Genomic DNA, 16997 nt, shown 5'->3' with positions numbered 1-16997 from the left:
AAGCCCACCCTGGAAACCAAAACGAAACAGTAAATGACATTAAATTTTGTTGTAATATTTGCAGTCGCATGTAAAACACTTTACTTGCTGTGCAGCTATCACATCACCTGAAAATGCGAGAAGTGTCATCCAGGTGGGTGCCACGAATGCTGACGGACGACCACATGGCTGTTCGTGTGGCATGTTGCCAAGCAATGTTGACACGCAACGACAGCATGAATGGGACTTTCTTTTCGTCGGTTGTGACAATGGATGAGACGTGGATGCCATTTTTCAATCCAGAAACAAAGCGCCAGTCAGCTCAATAGAAGCACACAGATTCACCGCCACCAAAAAATTTTGGGTAACCGCCAGTGCTGAAAAAATGATGGTGTCCATGTTCTGGGACAGTGAGGGCATAATCCTTACCCATTGCATTCCAAAGGGAACTACGGTAACAGGTGCATCCTATGAAAATGTATTGAAGAACAAATTCCTTCCTGCACTGCAACAAAAACGTACGGGAAGGGCTGCGCGTATGCTGTTTCACCAAGACAACGCACCCGCACATCGAGCTAACATTATGCAACAGTTTCTTCATGATAACAACTTTGAAGTGATTCCTCATGCTCCCTACTCACCTGACCTGGCTCCTAGTGACTTTTGGCTTTTTCCAACAATGAAAGACACTCTCCATGGCCGCACATTCACCAGCCGTGCTGCTATTGCCTCAGCGATTTTCCAGTGGTCAAAACAGACTCCTAAAGAAGCCTTCACCGCTGCCATGGAATAATGGCGTCAGCATTGTGAAAAATGTGTACGTCTGCAGGGCGATTACGTCGAGAAGTAACGCCAGTTTCATCGATTTCGGGTGAGTACTTAATTAGAAAAACTATTGGAGGCCTCAGAACTTGAATGCACCTCGTAGAAAAATTGTGGAATAGTAAGTGCAACATTAAGTGGATTACAGAAATCAAGGAAGATATGGATGAGCTACAGATTACATTGGAAGACCTAAGAAACAAAACTGACAAAACCAGGAAACTCACAAACAAACCAGACTACAAATGAGAATTAACAAACAGACAATAGGAAGGGTAATGTCCGATGAAGAAAGAAGGATGAGATCCGAGAGAATAAAGATGTACTGGACTAATAGGATATATAATGCTCGTGGTTCAGTGCCTGGTGCTCCAGGTATTTTGATGCATGCCCAAGTGGATCACATTCCAAATGAATGTGACTGTGGTTGTAAACAGACCAAAACGTTTTGGAGATAGCACTGATCTATTGTGTGTAGGTAGTCCACGGAGTCGGCGCACACCAGGACGTTTTTAGTTATAACAATTTTGATGTATGCAATGCTCTGTAGTGGCTATCAATTTGCAGTGGATGAAGTACTTGGCCGCGAGATCTGTTCATGGATATGCAGTCTATGCATAAATGTCACTCAGAATTTGCCTAAGCAGACGGCATGAATAACATAATGGTTTAAAATCTGACAAATTATGACTGCATAATTATGAGTTACAGGCATCTAACCCTTACTGGTGGGATATCTACTTCTCTCACAGACCGTTGGTGGGGCTCCTGTTGCTAATCACATATCACTGTGGTGGACAGGGTCTCACAAGCCTAGTAGTGATGGTGCTGTCAATTTGTCAGTACAGCATCCATAGGTCAGGCAGGATATGATCAGTACTTTGAATTTGTGGTTCATTTCCATGGAGTTGTTACCGACAAACTGAGGGGCATTAACTTTCATGACGAAATTTGCCTTTAGCTGGTGTACATGTAATCGTGCTAGAGTATTGCCAAACAAAAAGCCTAAAAACTGGAACAGCTCAACTACTTCGAACAAATGGTTACCCATAAAGATCATATGAGATTTCACAGATCTGAGTCTGTAGAAAATGTGAGACGAGGATTGTCACTGGAGATAATTTTCACCTACTGATTGATGGGAAAAATGATCATGTCAATTAACTAAGTAATAATGATGTTTTATCAAGACAAGATATGTATGAACTATTTATTTCCTCTGATATTAAATGGGTTAAAGCTGCAGAAACGAGACATACACCTGAAACGTAAGTTGAGTCCCGCATATGAGGTGAAAAAAAACTGTTACTCAGTTGTCTAGTGTGGAAGGCTTTTGTGGCAATATTCTGGAGTGAAAGACAAGCAGAAAGAACAAACTTAGAATGTGTTGACACTTTTTTGGGTAATAGAAAGCAGATGAAAGTAAAGTGAGCCTCCTCAGAAACTTTTACAATTCGAGCAGTGCAAGGCTACTGAGAGCAACTACAGCATATGCAGACAAGGACACCAGCGTGAATTGCACAATTTTTAGTGCACCTATGGTGCAAAAGAGAGAAATTGTTGTGAAGCGCAGATACACCTGCATGAAGACAGAATCCCTACTGAAGCATCAATCTCACACTCCTTGGCTGTGCTTATTCACTCACGTGTTGCTATAAGGATTGACAGGAACAGTAACCATTTTTCAATGGGTACATAACGCCGATTTTAATTTTGCTTAGATAAGACACAGCAGTCAGGAGGCCAAAGTCAGTTGCATAGTCTAACAGAAAGGAGGAGGTTCTGCTGCTAGGTAGTTCGAACAGTAGAGATGTGGGCCAGCAGTTGCAGGAAGTGTTGGGGAATGAGTACCAGGTCACCAGCATTGTGAAGCCTAGTGCAGGGTTGGCTCAAGTGACTGACAGTATAGGGGAGTTATGTAGGAATTTTATGGAGGAGGATTAGGTAGTGATAGTGGGTGGAGCAGGGAACCGTCTTGATAGGGATGGAAAATATGATGTAGATGTGACCTGGTAAAGATAGCTACTCAAACTGGTGGCACTAATGTGCATTTCGTGCAACTGTTTCAGCGTCATGACCGGCCTCATCTTAATACGGCTGTTAGGCGTGTTAACATGGGGCTGGGGAGGGTGCTGATGGCAGAGGGCATGGGTCACATCTCAATGGTGCAAGTTGGGTCCATCAGTAGACCAGCAGACTAGGCGTGGTCTGCACCTTGATAGGTATGGGAAGGGAAGGCTGGCAAAGCTTATAGGTGACAGTATAGTGGGTGGTGGTGGTGGGACCACTTATGGAAAAATTCCTGTAGTAGTTGGTGTTAGAGCTGCACCTTTTTTAGAACGAAGTCAGCTGATAGGTATACCTGCTTAAATGAAGTCCCTCTAACTAAGGGCTCAACTTCAGAGGATGTAATGTTTCAAAGTAGAGAAGGAATTAGCATATTTCATCAAACTATAAGCTATAAGAGGGATTAGAGATAAAGTTAGTGGACTGTTTATAGATGTTGACTCTGAAATTGTTGGTATATCAGAGCACCACTTAAATAGTTTGACAATTCAGAAGCTTCCTTTACCAGGATACAGATTAGCTGGCTGTACATAAAAAACAGTATTCCATTTGAGTCCATAGATGTATCATGGCATTGCACTGAACAGATATTTGAATGTTGTGCAGGGACAGTTGAACTTAGAGAAACTAAAATTCTAATTGTTGTTGTTTGTAGGTCCCCTAACTCTGACTTCAGAGCATTTCTGCTCACGCTAGAAAGGGTTCTTGATTCACTTTGCAGGAAGTAGGCTACCAGAAATTAGTTATATGTGGTGACTTCAATATAAATTTTGTATATGATAGTGTAAGAAAAAGGATGTTTGTAGATCTCATAAATGCATATGATCTGATACAGACTGTGTTTTTTCCAACTAGGGTGCAGGGGAACAACAGCACAGCCACAGACAATATTTTTGTTCATTCTTCATTACTAGATGGGCATTCTGTTAGTAGAGGGTGAATGGCCTTTCAGACCACAATGCACAAATTTTAACACTAAAAGTCTTTAGTACTCAAACAAATGTCACATTTAATTACAAATTATGTAGGAAAGTTAATCAAACAGCAATAGCAAGTTTTTTAAACCTTGTCAAGGAACAAGAGTGGCAGGATGTTTATAGTGCCAATAACACAGATGATAAATATAATGCTTTCCTTAACAAATTTCTCATGCTCTTTGAGAGTTGATTTCCATTAGAACGTTCTAAATGGGGTACTAGCAGTAACAGGCACCCCAGATGGTTGACTAGTGGGCTAAGGGTATCAGGCAGAACAAAATGGGAATTATATTAAAATGTTAGAAGTAGTCACAGTCTATAGTAGCCCATTACAAACAGTATTGTAAGGTGCTTAAAAGTGTTATTAGGAAGGCATAGAGTATGTGGTACACAAATAGAATAGCTAATTCACAGGATAAAATTAAAACCTATGTGAAGGAAGTGTCTGGTCAGCAGCGCAAGATCTACAATGTAAAGTCAGTTTGTAGTAAAAATATTTCTATTACTGATAATATCAAGTATACGTAAAGTATTTAACAATCATTTTCTGAACATTGCTAGTGAATTAAATAAAAATTTAGTTTCTACAGGGAACCATATAACTTTCTTGGCAAATGCCATTCCAAGATTGATGTCTGAAATTCTCCTCTGTGACACAGACAAGAGGGAGATTGAGTCAATAATTAAATCACTGAAGACTAAGGACTCTCATGGTCATGACAGAGTGCCTGGCAGAATATTAAAGTACTGTGACACACATGTTAACCCTGTATTTAGCCATATTTGTAATTTTTCCCTTAGGAATGGTCAGTTTCCTGAACGATTAAAGTACTCAGTAGTAAAGCTGCTTTCTAAAAAGGGAGAAAGGGATAATGTGATAATTTTAGACCTATTTCTATGCCATCAATACTTTAGACCCATTTCTATGCCATCAGTGTTTGCAAAAGTTATCGAAAAGGTTGTGTATGTAAGTATAATTGATCATTTTATATCACACGATTTGCTATCAAATGTTCGGCTTTAGAAGTTGTTTAACAACTGAATGCTATATCCTCTTTTCTTTGTAAGGTACTGAATGCATTAAACAAAAGATTTCGAACGCTAGGCATATATTTTGATTTAACTACGGCATTTGATTGTGTTGACACAAAATATTGCTCCAGAAGTTTGACCACCACAGAATACAGGCAGTAGCTCACAATTAGTTCACTTCTTACCTTAGCAGCAGACAGCAAAAGGTCATTATTCACAATGTTGAGAATGGCTGTGATGTGGGGTTTGAGTGGGGTACAGTTAAGCATATATATATATATATATGTGTGTGGGGGGGGGTGGGGGGGGGGGGTGGGGGAAGGGGGGGGTTGCCCCACGGATCAGTGTTGGAGCCACTCCTGTTCATTATTTATATAAATGATATGCCCTCTAGTAACACGGGTAACTCTAAAATATTTCTGTTTGCTGACGACACTAGCTTGGTAGTAAAAGATATTGTGTGCAACACTGGCTCAGTTTCAAATAGTGCAGTTCATGTCCTGTAAAAAATAAACTAATGCTAAATCACAGTAAGACTCAGTTTTTACAGTTTCTAACACACAATTCAACAAAACCTGACACTTTAATTTCACAGAATGAGCATATGATTCGTGAAAATGAACAGTTCAAATTTCTAGGTGTTCTGATAGATAGTAAGCTGTCATGGGAAGCCCACATTCAGGATCTTGTTCAAAGACTTAACGCTGCCATTTTTACTATTTGAAGTGAGTGATTGTTTGACATGAAAATTGGTCTACTTTGCTTATTTTCATTCGCGTATGTTGTATGGTGGTATATTCTGGGGTAACTCTTCCCATTCTAAAAGGATATTTTTGGCTCAGAAATGGGTGGTTTGGGCAATAAGTGGTGTAAGTTCGTGAACCTCCTAGTGACCCCTGTTCATGAGTCTGCATATTTTGACACTGCTCTCTCAATATATATATTTGTTATTATCATTTCTTGTTAACAATATTAGCTTATTCCCAAGAATAAACAGCTTTCACTCAGTTAATACTCGACAGAAATCAAACCTGCATTTGGATCGGGCTTCCTTAAGTCTTGTGCAGAAAGGTGTGCTGTATACTGCTGCATCCATTTTCAATAAGCTACCACTTGAATTCAAAAATCTTAGCAGTAATCCACGTGTTTTTAAATTGAAACTGATGAGTTTCCTCACGGGTCACTACTCCTATTCTGTAAAGGAGTTCCTTGAAAAATTAAGCTGATTCTTGTTGTACTGTTGATTACATTTACTTAAACTTATGGACTGACTTTTTTGGGTTCATAAACATTTATTTTTATCTGTTATTTACTTTTATGTTGTAATATCATGTACTGTCATGTTCCATGACCTTTGAGATTTGCTCGTCAATTTGGTCCTATGTAACTTGACGTGTAAATAAATGAAAATAAATAAAATATTTTATGTAAATTTTTGCTTACTGATTTCATACACATTTTGTTTGCAATAATTTGGTGCATATGTAGATCTCTCAACTTTAAGCTCTTCTTTTATGTTTTGCATCGCTTCTGAGATGATAATTTATTGTGATTTAAAGTAGTTTTAAATACTGACTTTTAATTAGCTAGATCACTTTCAGGTGTTCACGTATTCTCTTTATTAATGTCTATGTATTTATAATTGCTACTATTATGAAATCTAAAGTACTTTAATGTTTTATTATGATCATTGTGACTTGTTGTAGGCTACCTGTACAGAACAGGTTTACTTCTATGATTTGACCCTTAGTCTTTACGTCTTACTTTAATCCTGATGTTTAATAGTATGTCCAAGTTTAGCAGGAATTATGCACCTCAGGTTAATTAACTTAGTTTTTGAAGAGGTTTCATCATTTTTTTACTTTCTTTGTACTCTATGTGCTTGTTTTTAATATTTCTAAACACACATCTACACACATACTCGGCAAGCCATCATACAGTGCATGCAGGAAGGTATGTTGTACCACTACTGGTCACTTCTTCTGCTTCACTCACAAATGGAGTGTGGGAAAAAATAACGATCTTTATGCCTCCGTACAAGCCATAATTTTTCTCATCTTTGTGGTCCTTAATGCAAAACATACGTTGGTGGCAGTAAAATCATTCTGCAATCAGCTACAAATGTCAGTACTCTAAATTTTCTTAGACTTGTTTCATAAAAGAACATTGTCGTCTCAACAGATTCCCATTTTAGTTTTGTAATATTTGTGTGTTGACTGAACCTACTGTTAACAAATCCGGGAGCATATACAAATCTTCATTAATTTAGTATTAATATTATGAGGCCCAGAGCAAGCGAACAATAGAGATCAATTACACTCCATAGATTGGGCATCTGTTCCTTCAATATTATTGAAGTTGTTTCTAATTAACTATCAAGATGTTGCTTATAAACTATCAATATGTTCATCATTAATTATTAAGATGTTTCTTATTAATTATTTATACAATTAATAAGAAACATCTTTAACAAAACCGAAGGGAACTGATGATCAATCGATGGTTCTTGCTCTGGACATCACAATATTACATCCTTGTCACATTGGAAACATTCCTTGTCACCAAATCACCTGTAAGCAACATTTGGGCTGGTTAGCAATTGGATGGGTGACTGTCTAGGTGCACTGAGTTCCACTGGATCTGGGACATACAAGTCACTGATGTGGTGTCCAAGCGAAATACATGCACCAGGCAAATGGCCATATGGTTAGTACCGTTATTATTGCTTTTATTAATTTCAATTTTACTTCAATCTTTTGGCTCCAAAATTTACAGTATCCTGATCAGGAGTATTTTCACCTTGTTTCCACATTCTCCAGACATAAAATCAAGAGGTTTTTTATTTTTATTTTTAGAGGAATTTGAAAGCCCTTACATGTAAAGCACCAGTAGATACTTTAAGCCTACATACTTGTATTGCCAAAAGCAGTGAAACCGTACAAAGTACTCTAAGAGTACATAAGCCCAACTAGGACTCAATATGACAGCAGGGTGATGCATGTATCAATATTAATGGAAGATATTTTGAATATTTCATGGAACTGTTTTCTCATGTATTCTGGTGAGTTCTGTTCCTGTATGTTTTGCATTATTGAAGTACTACAAAAAATGGTAGAAAATGATGTTTAACATGAAGATAAAGTGCTTTCAGATCCTTGTTCATGTGTTTTCTTCTATGTGAGGAATGTATCTTGAAAATGAGTCACAAATTTTTGTCGCAACCATTCCAGAAGCCTTTGTCTGACACAATGTATATTTCTAACTACATGTGCATTGTCATGCATCCAATCACTGGCATACAGTAAACATGAGAAGTAAATATTCATTATTTCAATTTTTGCAAATTTTAGAGCATTAAAAATCTGACCAGATCTTACTTCAATGGGCACAGCATGTGTCTAATGTATCAAACATAATTGTGAAAGACGTATACAATCTGCTTCTTCTGAGTACCTAAGCACATTTATGAGGTGAACAAATGTGTATGCTTCGACAAAGCATACTCTACGGCACCCATATTTAGAAAAAAAAAAACACTCCACCTCAACAGGCTATAGCTTATGGTCAGCAAACTGCTCTCCCATTCATATGGCAGTTTACAAGACCAGGGCCGCTACTTCTCAAACAAGTAGCTCCTCAGTTTGCCTCACAAGGGCTGAGACTGCATTCATATTAAGCATGGGATTAGAAGATTAAGTTAGTAAAAATATTTTCTTTAGAGAAAGAAACAAAGTCTGCAAAAGAAATAAAACACATGAACTAGCTATTGAAAAACAGCACTTGACTGTGGTAAGACCTCAGAGTCTGTAATGATTATTAAAGAATAAGGAGAAATGTGATAACACTTTTCTTTCATAAATATTCCATTACTAAAGAATCATCACTTCAGGAGTGCAAAAACAAATATAAAAGTGATCAAAACATAAAGCTTTATTACCGATACTACATGACACAGAAAAAAGGCATCTTTTTGCCAAATTCTGAAAAGGTCTGACAAAAACAAAAAAAATAGTTTTTGGTTTTAATTTCTTTCTCAAATTTGGGTTTCTCTGGTCCAATGCTGGAGGCAACTTTGGCATCCATCCAAAACTTGCATAGCTTTCATTCACTTGCTTCTGCAGTCTCTCAACCCTTGCTCTTGCTCTTTAATACATTGACAAATATGTCTTTTCTTTTGTGTACAACAGCCATGCTACTATTGCTTTTATTCCAGTAGTTCATAAGATTGTTTCTGCTATCCTACTTGTAGTGTAAACTTTTTTTCCTTTTCAATTGATGTGGTTCTATTTTATATAATGACCACAGTTACTTTCAATGAGAAAAAATGAAGTCTCTCAAAGTTACACAGATTCTTTCAAAATCATAGAAATATGACATGGCTTAAACAAAGGTAAATACTCATTCACTTCTGGAATAACTAAACAAACTGCACAAAAATTGCAGCAAAGTAACAATCAATATTTAACATGGAAGAGATGCAAATTATAATACAATTTAAATTCAAATAAACAGAATACTTACATCTCTGTGGACCAGGCTCTTCATCTCCATCTGCATCCATGCTTTCATATTCTTTAATATCCTCTCTTGCAGAATTATCACTACCAAACCCACGACCCTTTCTTTTCTTTGCCTTCTCCTTAAGACGTGCTATTCCCTCTGTGAACATGAAGCACAAATATAAAAGTCAGATATTGGAGTATATTATATGCTTTTTATAAAAGTATATAGTTTAGATACAAAAATGTGACAACAGAAGTCATATTTATTATGTGCACCAATCTGCCAATTTTGTTTGTTGACTTTATTACAGGTCATATAAAACTTGACATTAAGTTCGGCATTAATATAAGAAAAACTCTAGGTTGACAAACAAAACTCATGTATAGCTTCGCTGTATGTTTTCAAATTAAAACACTATTACATACGAGGATTGGAACTTTAATAGTGGCAACTATTTATTTACAATTTATACAAAATAGATACCCGTTTCAAAGTTTTTCTGTTCTTCAAAATGGTCACCAGCATTGGGTATAACCCACTGCCAGTCATGTGGAAGCTGCAGGTTAACATTCGTAGCACCAATTGTGTTGATAGTTCAGACAAATCCCTCTAAAAATTCTTAAATGAAGGTTATGAAGTGCTTGCCTCAATTTAAGACTCAAGTTGAAGTCACAAGAGCTTAAGTCTTTGGAGTGTGGTGTGTGGAACATCACTTCTGTGCTGATTAAAAAAAAAAAAAAAAATGAGGATTGTGTCCTGCAGAAAGTGTTGCTTATTCTGTCTCTAAGATGGTTGCAGACTGTGTTCCAAAAATGAACAGCTGAGAGAAATGATCAGCAACACTTTCTGTTGGACCCTCCCATCATTTTGTAGGACAATGCTCATGCGCATTTGGTGCAAGCTGTGAATGAACTGTTTGATCGATGGAGCTGAGATGTGCTGTACCACCCATCACACACCCCGTACTTAAGCCCTCGTGACTTCAACTTGGTTCCTCAACTGAAGGAAGCACTTCATGGCACTTGTTTCAGAACTGTTAAAGAGATCTGTTGGGCAACAGACCACTCCACTCGAACTATCAGTACAACTGGCAGGCATTCCTCAGGGCATCCTACGACTACCATGTCACTGGAAACAGGCTGTACACAATGCTGGTGACTACACCAAAGGACAGAAAAGCTTTGAAATGAATATCTATTTTGTGGAAGATGTAAATAAATAGTTGCAAATATTAAAGCTCCAATCCTCATAGATGGAGTGAGTTACTCCAGTGCCAGCAGTGGACAGAACTGTAAAAGACCAAGTTATATGGCTACCTTTAGCATAAAAAAGACCTAATCATCCTGGAAAATCCATGACGGAATGTAACAATATTAGGAAAAGGATAGTTGCCACTTACCACATAGCGGAGATGTTGAGTTGCAGGTTCACACAACAAAAAGACTGTTGAAAAGTGAGCTTTTGACCGACAAGGTTTTCATCAAAAATAGAAAACACACACACACGACCACAGCCTCCGACAGCTGAAGGCAGACTTGGGTTGTTATTACCTAATCATCCTGAATATTTTTACTTTTAAGTCTTTAAATTGTATTTAGAATAAGATTTTATAAAAAAAATTCTCGCAGAAAACGTTGTACTTGAGCGATAGTCGAAAGTGTGTAAGTGAATGAATCAAACAATACTAAATGTTTCTGCTAGTTGGTAGCCAACGTTTTATGCAACTAGTAATTCTATAACTCGTGCTTTGGAGTCATCTGGTTTAAAAGAGGTGTGGCTAGTTTGTGTATCATGAAATCTCAACATACAATTGCAGAAATTATTAAGTGTTTATAGCAAAAATGGGAAAATAAAAGATAATATTGGGTGCTACATATAAATAAGGAAACAAGCTCCAGAAATGATGGGTTGTTGTGGGAATATCCATATTATTCTGTCCAATTTTTAGCAGTAATGCTATAAAATTCCACTGAATAATAATAATAATAATAATTAAAGATCCCAATACCACAACAGATAAATGCAGACTTTGCAAACAACAAATAGAAACAGTAGATCACATCACAAGCGGATGTACAATACTAGCAAGTACAGAATACCCCAGAAGACATGACAATGTAGCAAAAATAATACATCAACAGCTTGCCTTACAACATAAACTTATAAAACAACACGTTCCCACATACAAGTATGCACCACAAAATGTACTGGAGAATGATGAATACAAATTATACTGGAACAGAACCATTATAACAGATAAAACAACACCACATAACAAACCTAACATCATACTCACCAATAAAAAGAAGAAATTAACACAACAAATTGAAATATCCATACCCAATACAACAAATATACAGAAGAAAACAGGAGAAAAAATTGAAAAATACAACCAACTGGCTGAGGAAGTCAAGGACATGTGGCATCAGGATAAAGTTGACATTATACCAATTATACTGTCAACTACGAGAGTCATACCACACAATATCCACCAGTACATCAACGCAATACAGCTACATCCAAACTTATATATACAACTACAGAAATCTGTAATTATTGATACATGTTCAATTACCCAAAAGTTCCTAAATGCAATGTAACATATACCCTACAGTTAAAAGGAAGTCACACTTGATCAAGGTCCACGTCACTTTCCATTTTTGACCAGACATAACATCTGAGAAAAGAAAGAATAATAATAATAATGTTAACACCCTTTTGCTTATGAGTTATCTGTAATTCCCTGTCCTACATGTTTACATCAAATTCTGCATCTTTCAATGAAAACATTTTCCACTCTGGGCCGTAAATTTGTTTATTTAATACTAGTGACCTGCTGTGGTCAGACAACTTGTCTGGCATAGCAGTAATTTTGGTGATGGGCCACTGTATAGGGTCATGACAAAAATTCAGACCACTGAGTATCATCATTTTTTCATTTAAGAAACGATTTAAACATCACATGCCAGGAAAGTTCTCACGAGACACGAATTGTATGTGTTTCAAATTTAACTGGCGATCAGAGTGATATCTGATGGCAATGACAGGTGCTACGAGCTACTGTGCCAATTGGTTTGCCCAACTGCAGTGCCAGTTTGCAGTGAGTTACAGCAACACCGACTCAAAGGAAGGCCTCGGCGCTTGTTCGTGACGTCACGTCAGGTAGGCACGGCGAACGCCAGGTCTGTTGCAGGCAGAAATGCCTGGGCGTGCTTATCACTATAAATCTCATATTTTGGACAAAATGTTTGGTATTGTTTTGGGTTCTGCAGTTTTATTTAGATGAAAGATTTTCTTACTATCGTAAAGCTACAAATGAAGATCATAGTTCTGTATTACTGAATCCTGTCGAAACAAACGTAGGTCAATATGAGAAGATGCTTTGCCCCATTGCAAGCTTCGGAAGTTTTACATTCAAGTAACTATATTTACTTAATTCATTTTGTTATCAAAACTTAACCCAACCCCCTTACAATGAATTCGTTTCTTTTATTTATTTATTTGTTTTCGTCTGACATCGTCACTGAAAATGTGAACTAATTTACATGTGTTAACGTCCAACTGTTGCCAGTCATTAGATTAGTCATTTTCAACGAAAGGAATTCTAAACAGAAAACAAAATACCTTCATACATCGAAAATACGGCTGAGCTTAAACTTTTTTTTAAACACATACATTAGAAAAGATAAATATTCCCCTCTTGCAACTGAAAGGAGAAAGTTTACTTGATAAAACAATTTTATTTGATAAAACAAGTATCTCTCTCTTGCCTCTTCTTCTGTCCCCCACCCCTGCATCAATGTGTACAATCGCAAGATATTTCGTTAACATTCAGTGCTCCTCACCCCATAGTCAACCAAGATACCTAAAGAAGAGCACCAATATGTTCACAGTTTCTTGTAAAAGCAACCCAGTACAAACGTAACTTCCTCAGATTTGCAAATAAGGTAAAGGAGCACGAAGTCTGTTGGTGCTGGACCATGAAGTTGTTTTTGTATGTCAATCCTTAAAACAGATGGAAATTTAAGTTCAGGAGTAAACTATTTGTTAAGAAGTGTAATGCACAATTAATTGATTGCAGAAATCTCTCAGAACAATGTGTGTTGGTCAACTGCTGCCAATAGTTTCACATTGTCCTGTGTCAGGGCGACACCACCATTATGAGTATAATATAAATAGTCCCAGGTGCTAACACTTCGTACACATTTAAATTTTTTACATACAACTCTTTCACTAATAAGAAAGACTAGCTATGAAACCCGCTATGCATGTAACATAACACATTTTCAGATCCCTTAGTGATAAAAGGACTGTAGAATATACACTGACTGTGCAACAAACTAAAAATTAACCGACATTCAAGTACATCAGTATATGCTTTGCTAAGAAGTGTGATGAATTATGGATTTCACCGGTTGCACAAGTCACTCGATACAAAATGTGTTGCTCACTTACCAACTCAAGTGTCATGTTTTCTTGTTAAGAGGAAAAACACACTACCATTATGAATGTAATGGAAAAGAAAACAATCTTATCTGATAACACTTCAGAATGTACACAAGAAGAATTAAATTTTCGCATCTTGCAGTGTAATGAAGAAACTTTATAAGCCAACACAATTTTAAGAAATAAAATACATATCTTTGTGTCTTTCTTCCTTCCTTCCTTCTGCCGCAATGTGTACAGAGACAAGAAATTTCATTTCATTAACTTCCAAAGCTCCAAATACCATAGATCAACCAAAAAGCCTTCAGAAGAGCCCAATTGTGACCATAGTGTGTTGCAGAAGCAACACAGTGTACACTAACTTCCTTATAAAATGTATTAATAATGTATAAACAGCAACAGCTCTGTTGGACTATGGAATTTAAGCATGGCAATATATGCTTTGACAAGGGATGTAATGAATTACATACTGTACTGCTTGTGTAAGTCACTTGAACAGTATGTGTTAAAAACTTATGGTGTAGTACAGCATAAATTTCATTTTCTTATCAGGGAGGACCATAATCATTACTGTAAAACAGAAGCAGAAATTTGTTTGTCCTAGTACTTCAAATAAATTTCAACTTTTGACCTAACACTCTTTTAGCAATATTTAACATAATCTTCTATCCATGTATGACATTTTCAGTGTCCTGAGTGGTAAGAGTTTAGAAAAAAAAAACTAAATGCAATTTCCTTTTGTTTTAATAATAATAACACAATTACAATTACATTCATATGGGTCATTCCATGTTAAAGAGACTTTGTGACAAAAAAATTAAAATGACAATATTACAAATATAACCTTAAAAATGTCAAGTTAAAAGTACATTTGTTCATTGCAAAATAATCATGAATATGAAAAAATGAAATTTCTACTTTCACTAAGTGTTTAAAGTGCACTACTCTATGGCACCACAGAGAGGTATGTTTTATGCTATTTTGAGATGAGTATTAGTTGTGTTATCTATGGCTGATTGTTCTATTGTTGCAAAAAATATTGAAGTCAACATTGTTATAGCTCATAATAATTAGTTTTGTTGAGGTAAGCTAATTGGATTTCTATATTTTGTTAGTTTTATAATATATATGCAGCTTGTAACACCCATAACAAAAAGATACAAAAGTTTGATTTGTAATCTAGTAAATCTGTTCTGTAGAATACCTTTCTGTAAAAGTGAGGTTATGCACATGTTTTTTCAATATCATATCATTACGTGGCATTTTGAAATTTTATTTAACACTCTTAGAGCTGTTAGGGTGTTACTAATTTTTGTTTCGGGTGTTACTTAACACATGCGTAACACCCGTAACTTGAATTGGAAGGTTTAATGCCACCTTCATCTTTAGTAGGCCTAGGCCTTATATTTAAATTATATCCAAAGGGTATTATTGTGAATGAAAAAAGTTTTTTTAACTATGTTTATTACATATGACAACAGTTTTAAGCATGAAAACTAAAATTTTTATTCCTCTGCATACATTTTTTAAGCACTACACCTAAATTATAAAAGTTAATTAGGGCATTAACATGACTCAACTGATGTTTTCCTAAAAAGTTAATTAAGCCCAAAATTCTTTAGATTACATATAGTTTATGTTTTCCATTCTAACTTTTCCAAGAACAACAATATTGCTAACCCGAGTTTTAAATTTTATATAGGCCCAGTAAACTGCTTACTAAGGCAAATCCTAGTCATTCATAAAAGCTTATGTTTAACAATGTCTTTTACTTTTATCTCTCTGCACAGTGTTATGTTTATACATTAATAGGCCTACATTATCAGGATTTCTAATCTCTCTTCAAATGGACTTTGCAGAGAATTATGCTTTAATTTCACAAGATGAGGTACAGAGTGCACACTGGGTGCATTCACAAGCAACTATTTGCACTTTCTGCATTTGGTTTGCAAACCATGAAGTCAGATCCTATGCAGTCATCAGTAACGACCTTTCACAAAGAAAATATTCTGTGTGGACTTTTCTTAAAACTGTTATAACAGAGATTAAAAAAGCGTTTCCTAAAGTTAAAAGAGTTCAAAAATAAATATACTTTGTCCAATCTATGTTATTTTGAGAGAGACTTTGGATTGACAGTTGAGTGGAATTTTTTTGCCAGTTCACATAGTAAAGGAGCCATGGATGGCATTGGAGGTGCACTGAAGAGGAGTGTGTGGACAGCTGTTAGATCTAGGAAAGTTATTATTAACAACCCAATTGACTTTTATGACTACACTCTGAAGAATTTTTCTAAAAGTAAGGCACTATGGGTTGGTAAGATAACAGTGGAGCATAACATTCCAATTTTGGATGAAAGGTGGAAAAATTTACAAGCGATTCCTCAAAATCCAGGGTTGCCATCACTTTCAGCCTTATAACACAACTGATTTGCTGGTTTCAAAAACAGCAGAGTCATTAATGACAAGAGTGTCAGTATTTACTACTGAGGAGGCCAAAGTTAAAACATTACATGCAAAAAGATGCATAAACTTCTATGAAGTGTGCAGTTCTGATGATTCTGATCAGGAGACTGTTTCAATATCTGAATCACAAGACAATATTGGAAGTGGTTGTGAGTTAAGCCTAACTAATAAAATTGAAAAGTCTGATTTAAAATTTGGGTTATTTGTCTTGGTTGACATTCCAAGTGACAAAAAGAAGCCAACCCTATCTAAAATTCAATACCATTACTTGGGAATCTGCCAGAGTTAGGTTGATGAAGAGGAGGATGTGAAATTACTGTTTCTGAAGTCCGTAGGAAAAAGTAAAACACTTTTTAAACTAGATGAAACTGATGTTTGTTTTGTGAAATTCAGTCAAGTACCATCTAAGGTAACAACACCAGAAATCAAACAACAAGGTAACCATTTGTACTATGAGTCCAATTTTGAGTTGGATGTTGCTGAAAAAGATTATTAAATGAAGTTTTTAAATCTATCAATAATAAGAAAACATTTTTGTCATAAAATTATTAGGCCTACAAAATGAGGTAAATGTTAGGTAAGTAAGGATATCTTGGCCTAGTTGTACTATAAAATTGTAACAAAATTTTTTGTGTAATAAATAGCATTATCGTTCAAATATGTTTTCTTAAGTACATACTTTTATTCCAAATAGACTACAATACTAATT

General features: G+C 36.1%; 1 protein-coding gene across 1 annotated transcript in view; it reads right to left on the bottom strand.

Annotated features, from left to right (window-relative positions):
- LOC126191294 (RNA-binding protein 8A) overlaps positions 1–16997 on the bottom strand; it is a 72166-nt gene that overhangs the window by 18343 nt on the left and 36826 nt on the right. Inside the window, exon 2 of the mRNA XM_049932118.1 lies at positions 9399–9536. Coding sequence (XP_049788075.1) covers positions 9399–9536 — 138 coding nt within the window. The remainder of the gene's footprint in view (positions 1–9398; positions 9537–16997) is intronic.

The sequence above is a fragment of the Schistocerca cancellata genome, chromosome 6 (genome assembly GCF_023864275.1).
Source record: "Schistocerca cancellata isolate TAMUIC-IGC-003103 chromosome 6, iqSchCanc2.1, whole genome shotgun sequence".
NCBI lineage: Eukaryota > Metazoa > Arthropoda > Insecta > Orthoptera > Acrididae > Schistocerca > Schistocerca cancellata.
The sequence above is the reverse complement of the archived record's forward strand: the minus strand, read 5'-3'. Positions and strand labels throughout refer to the sequence as shown.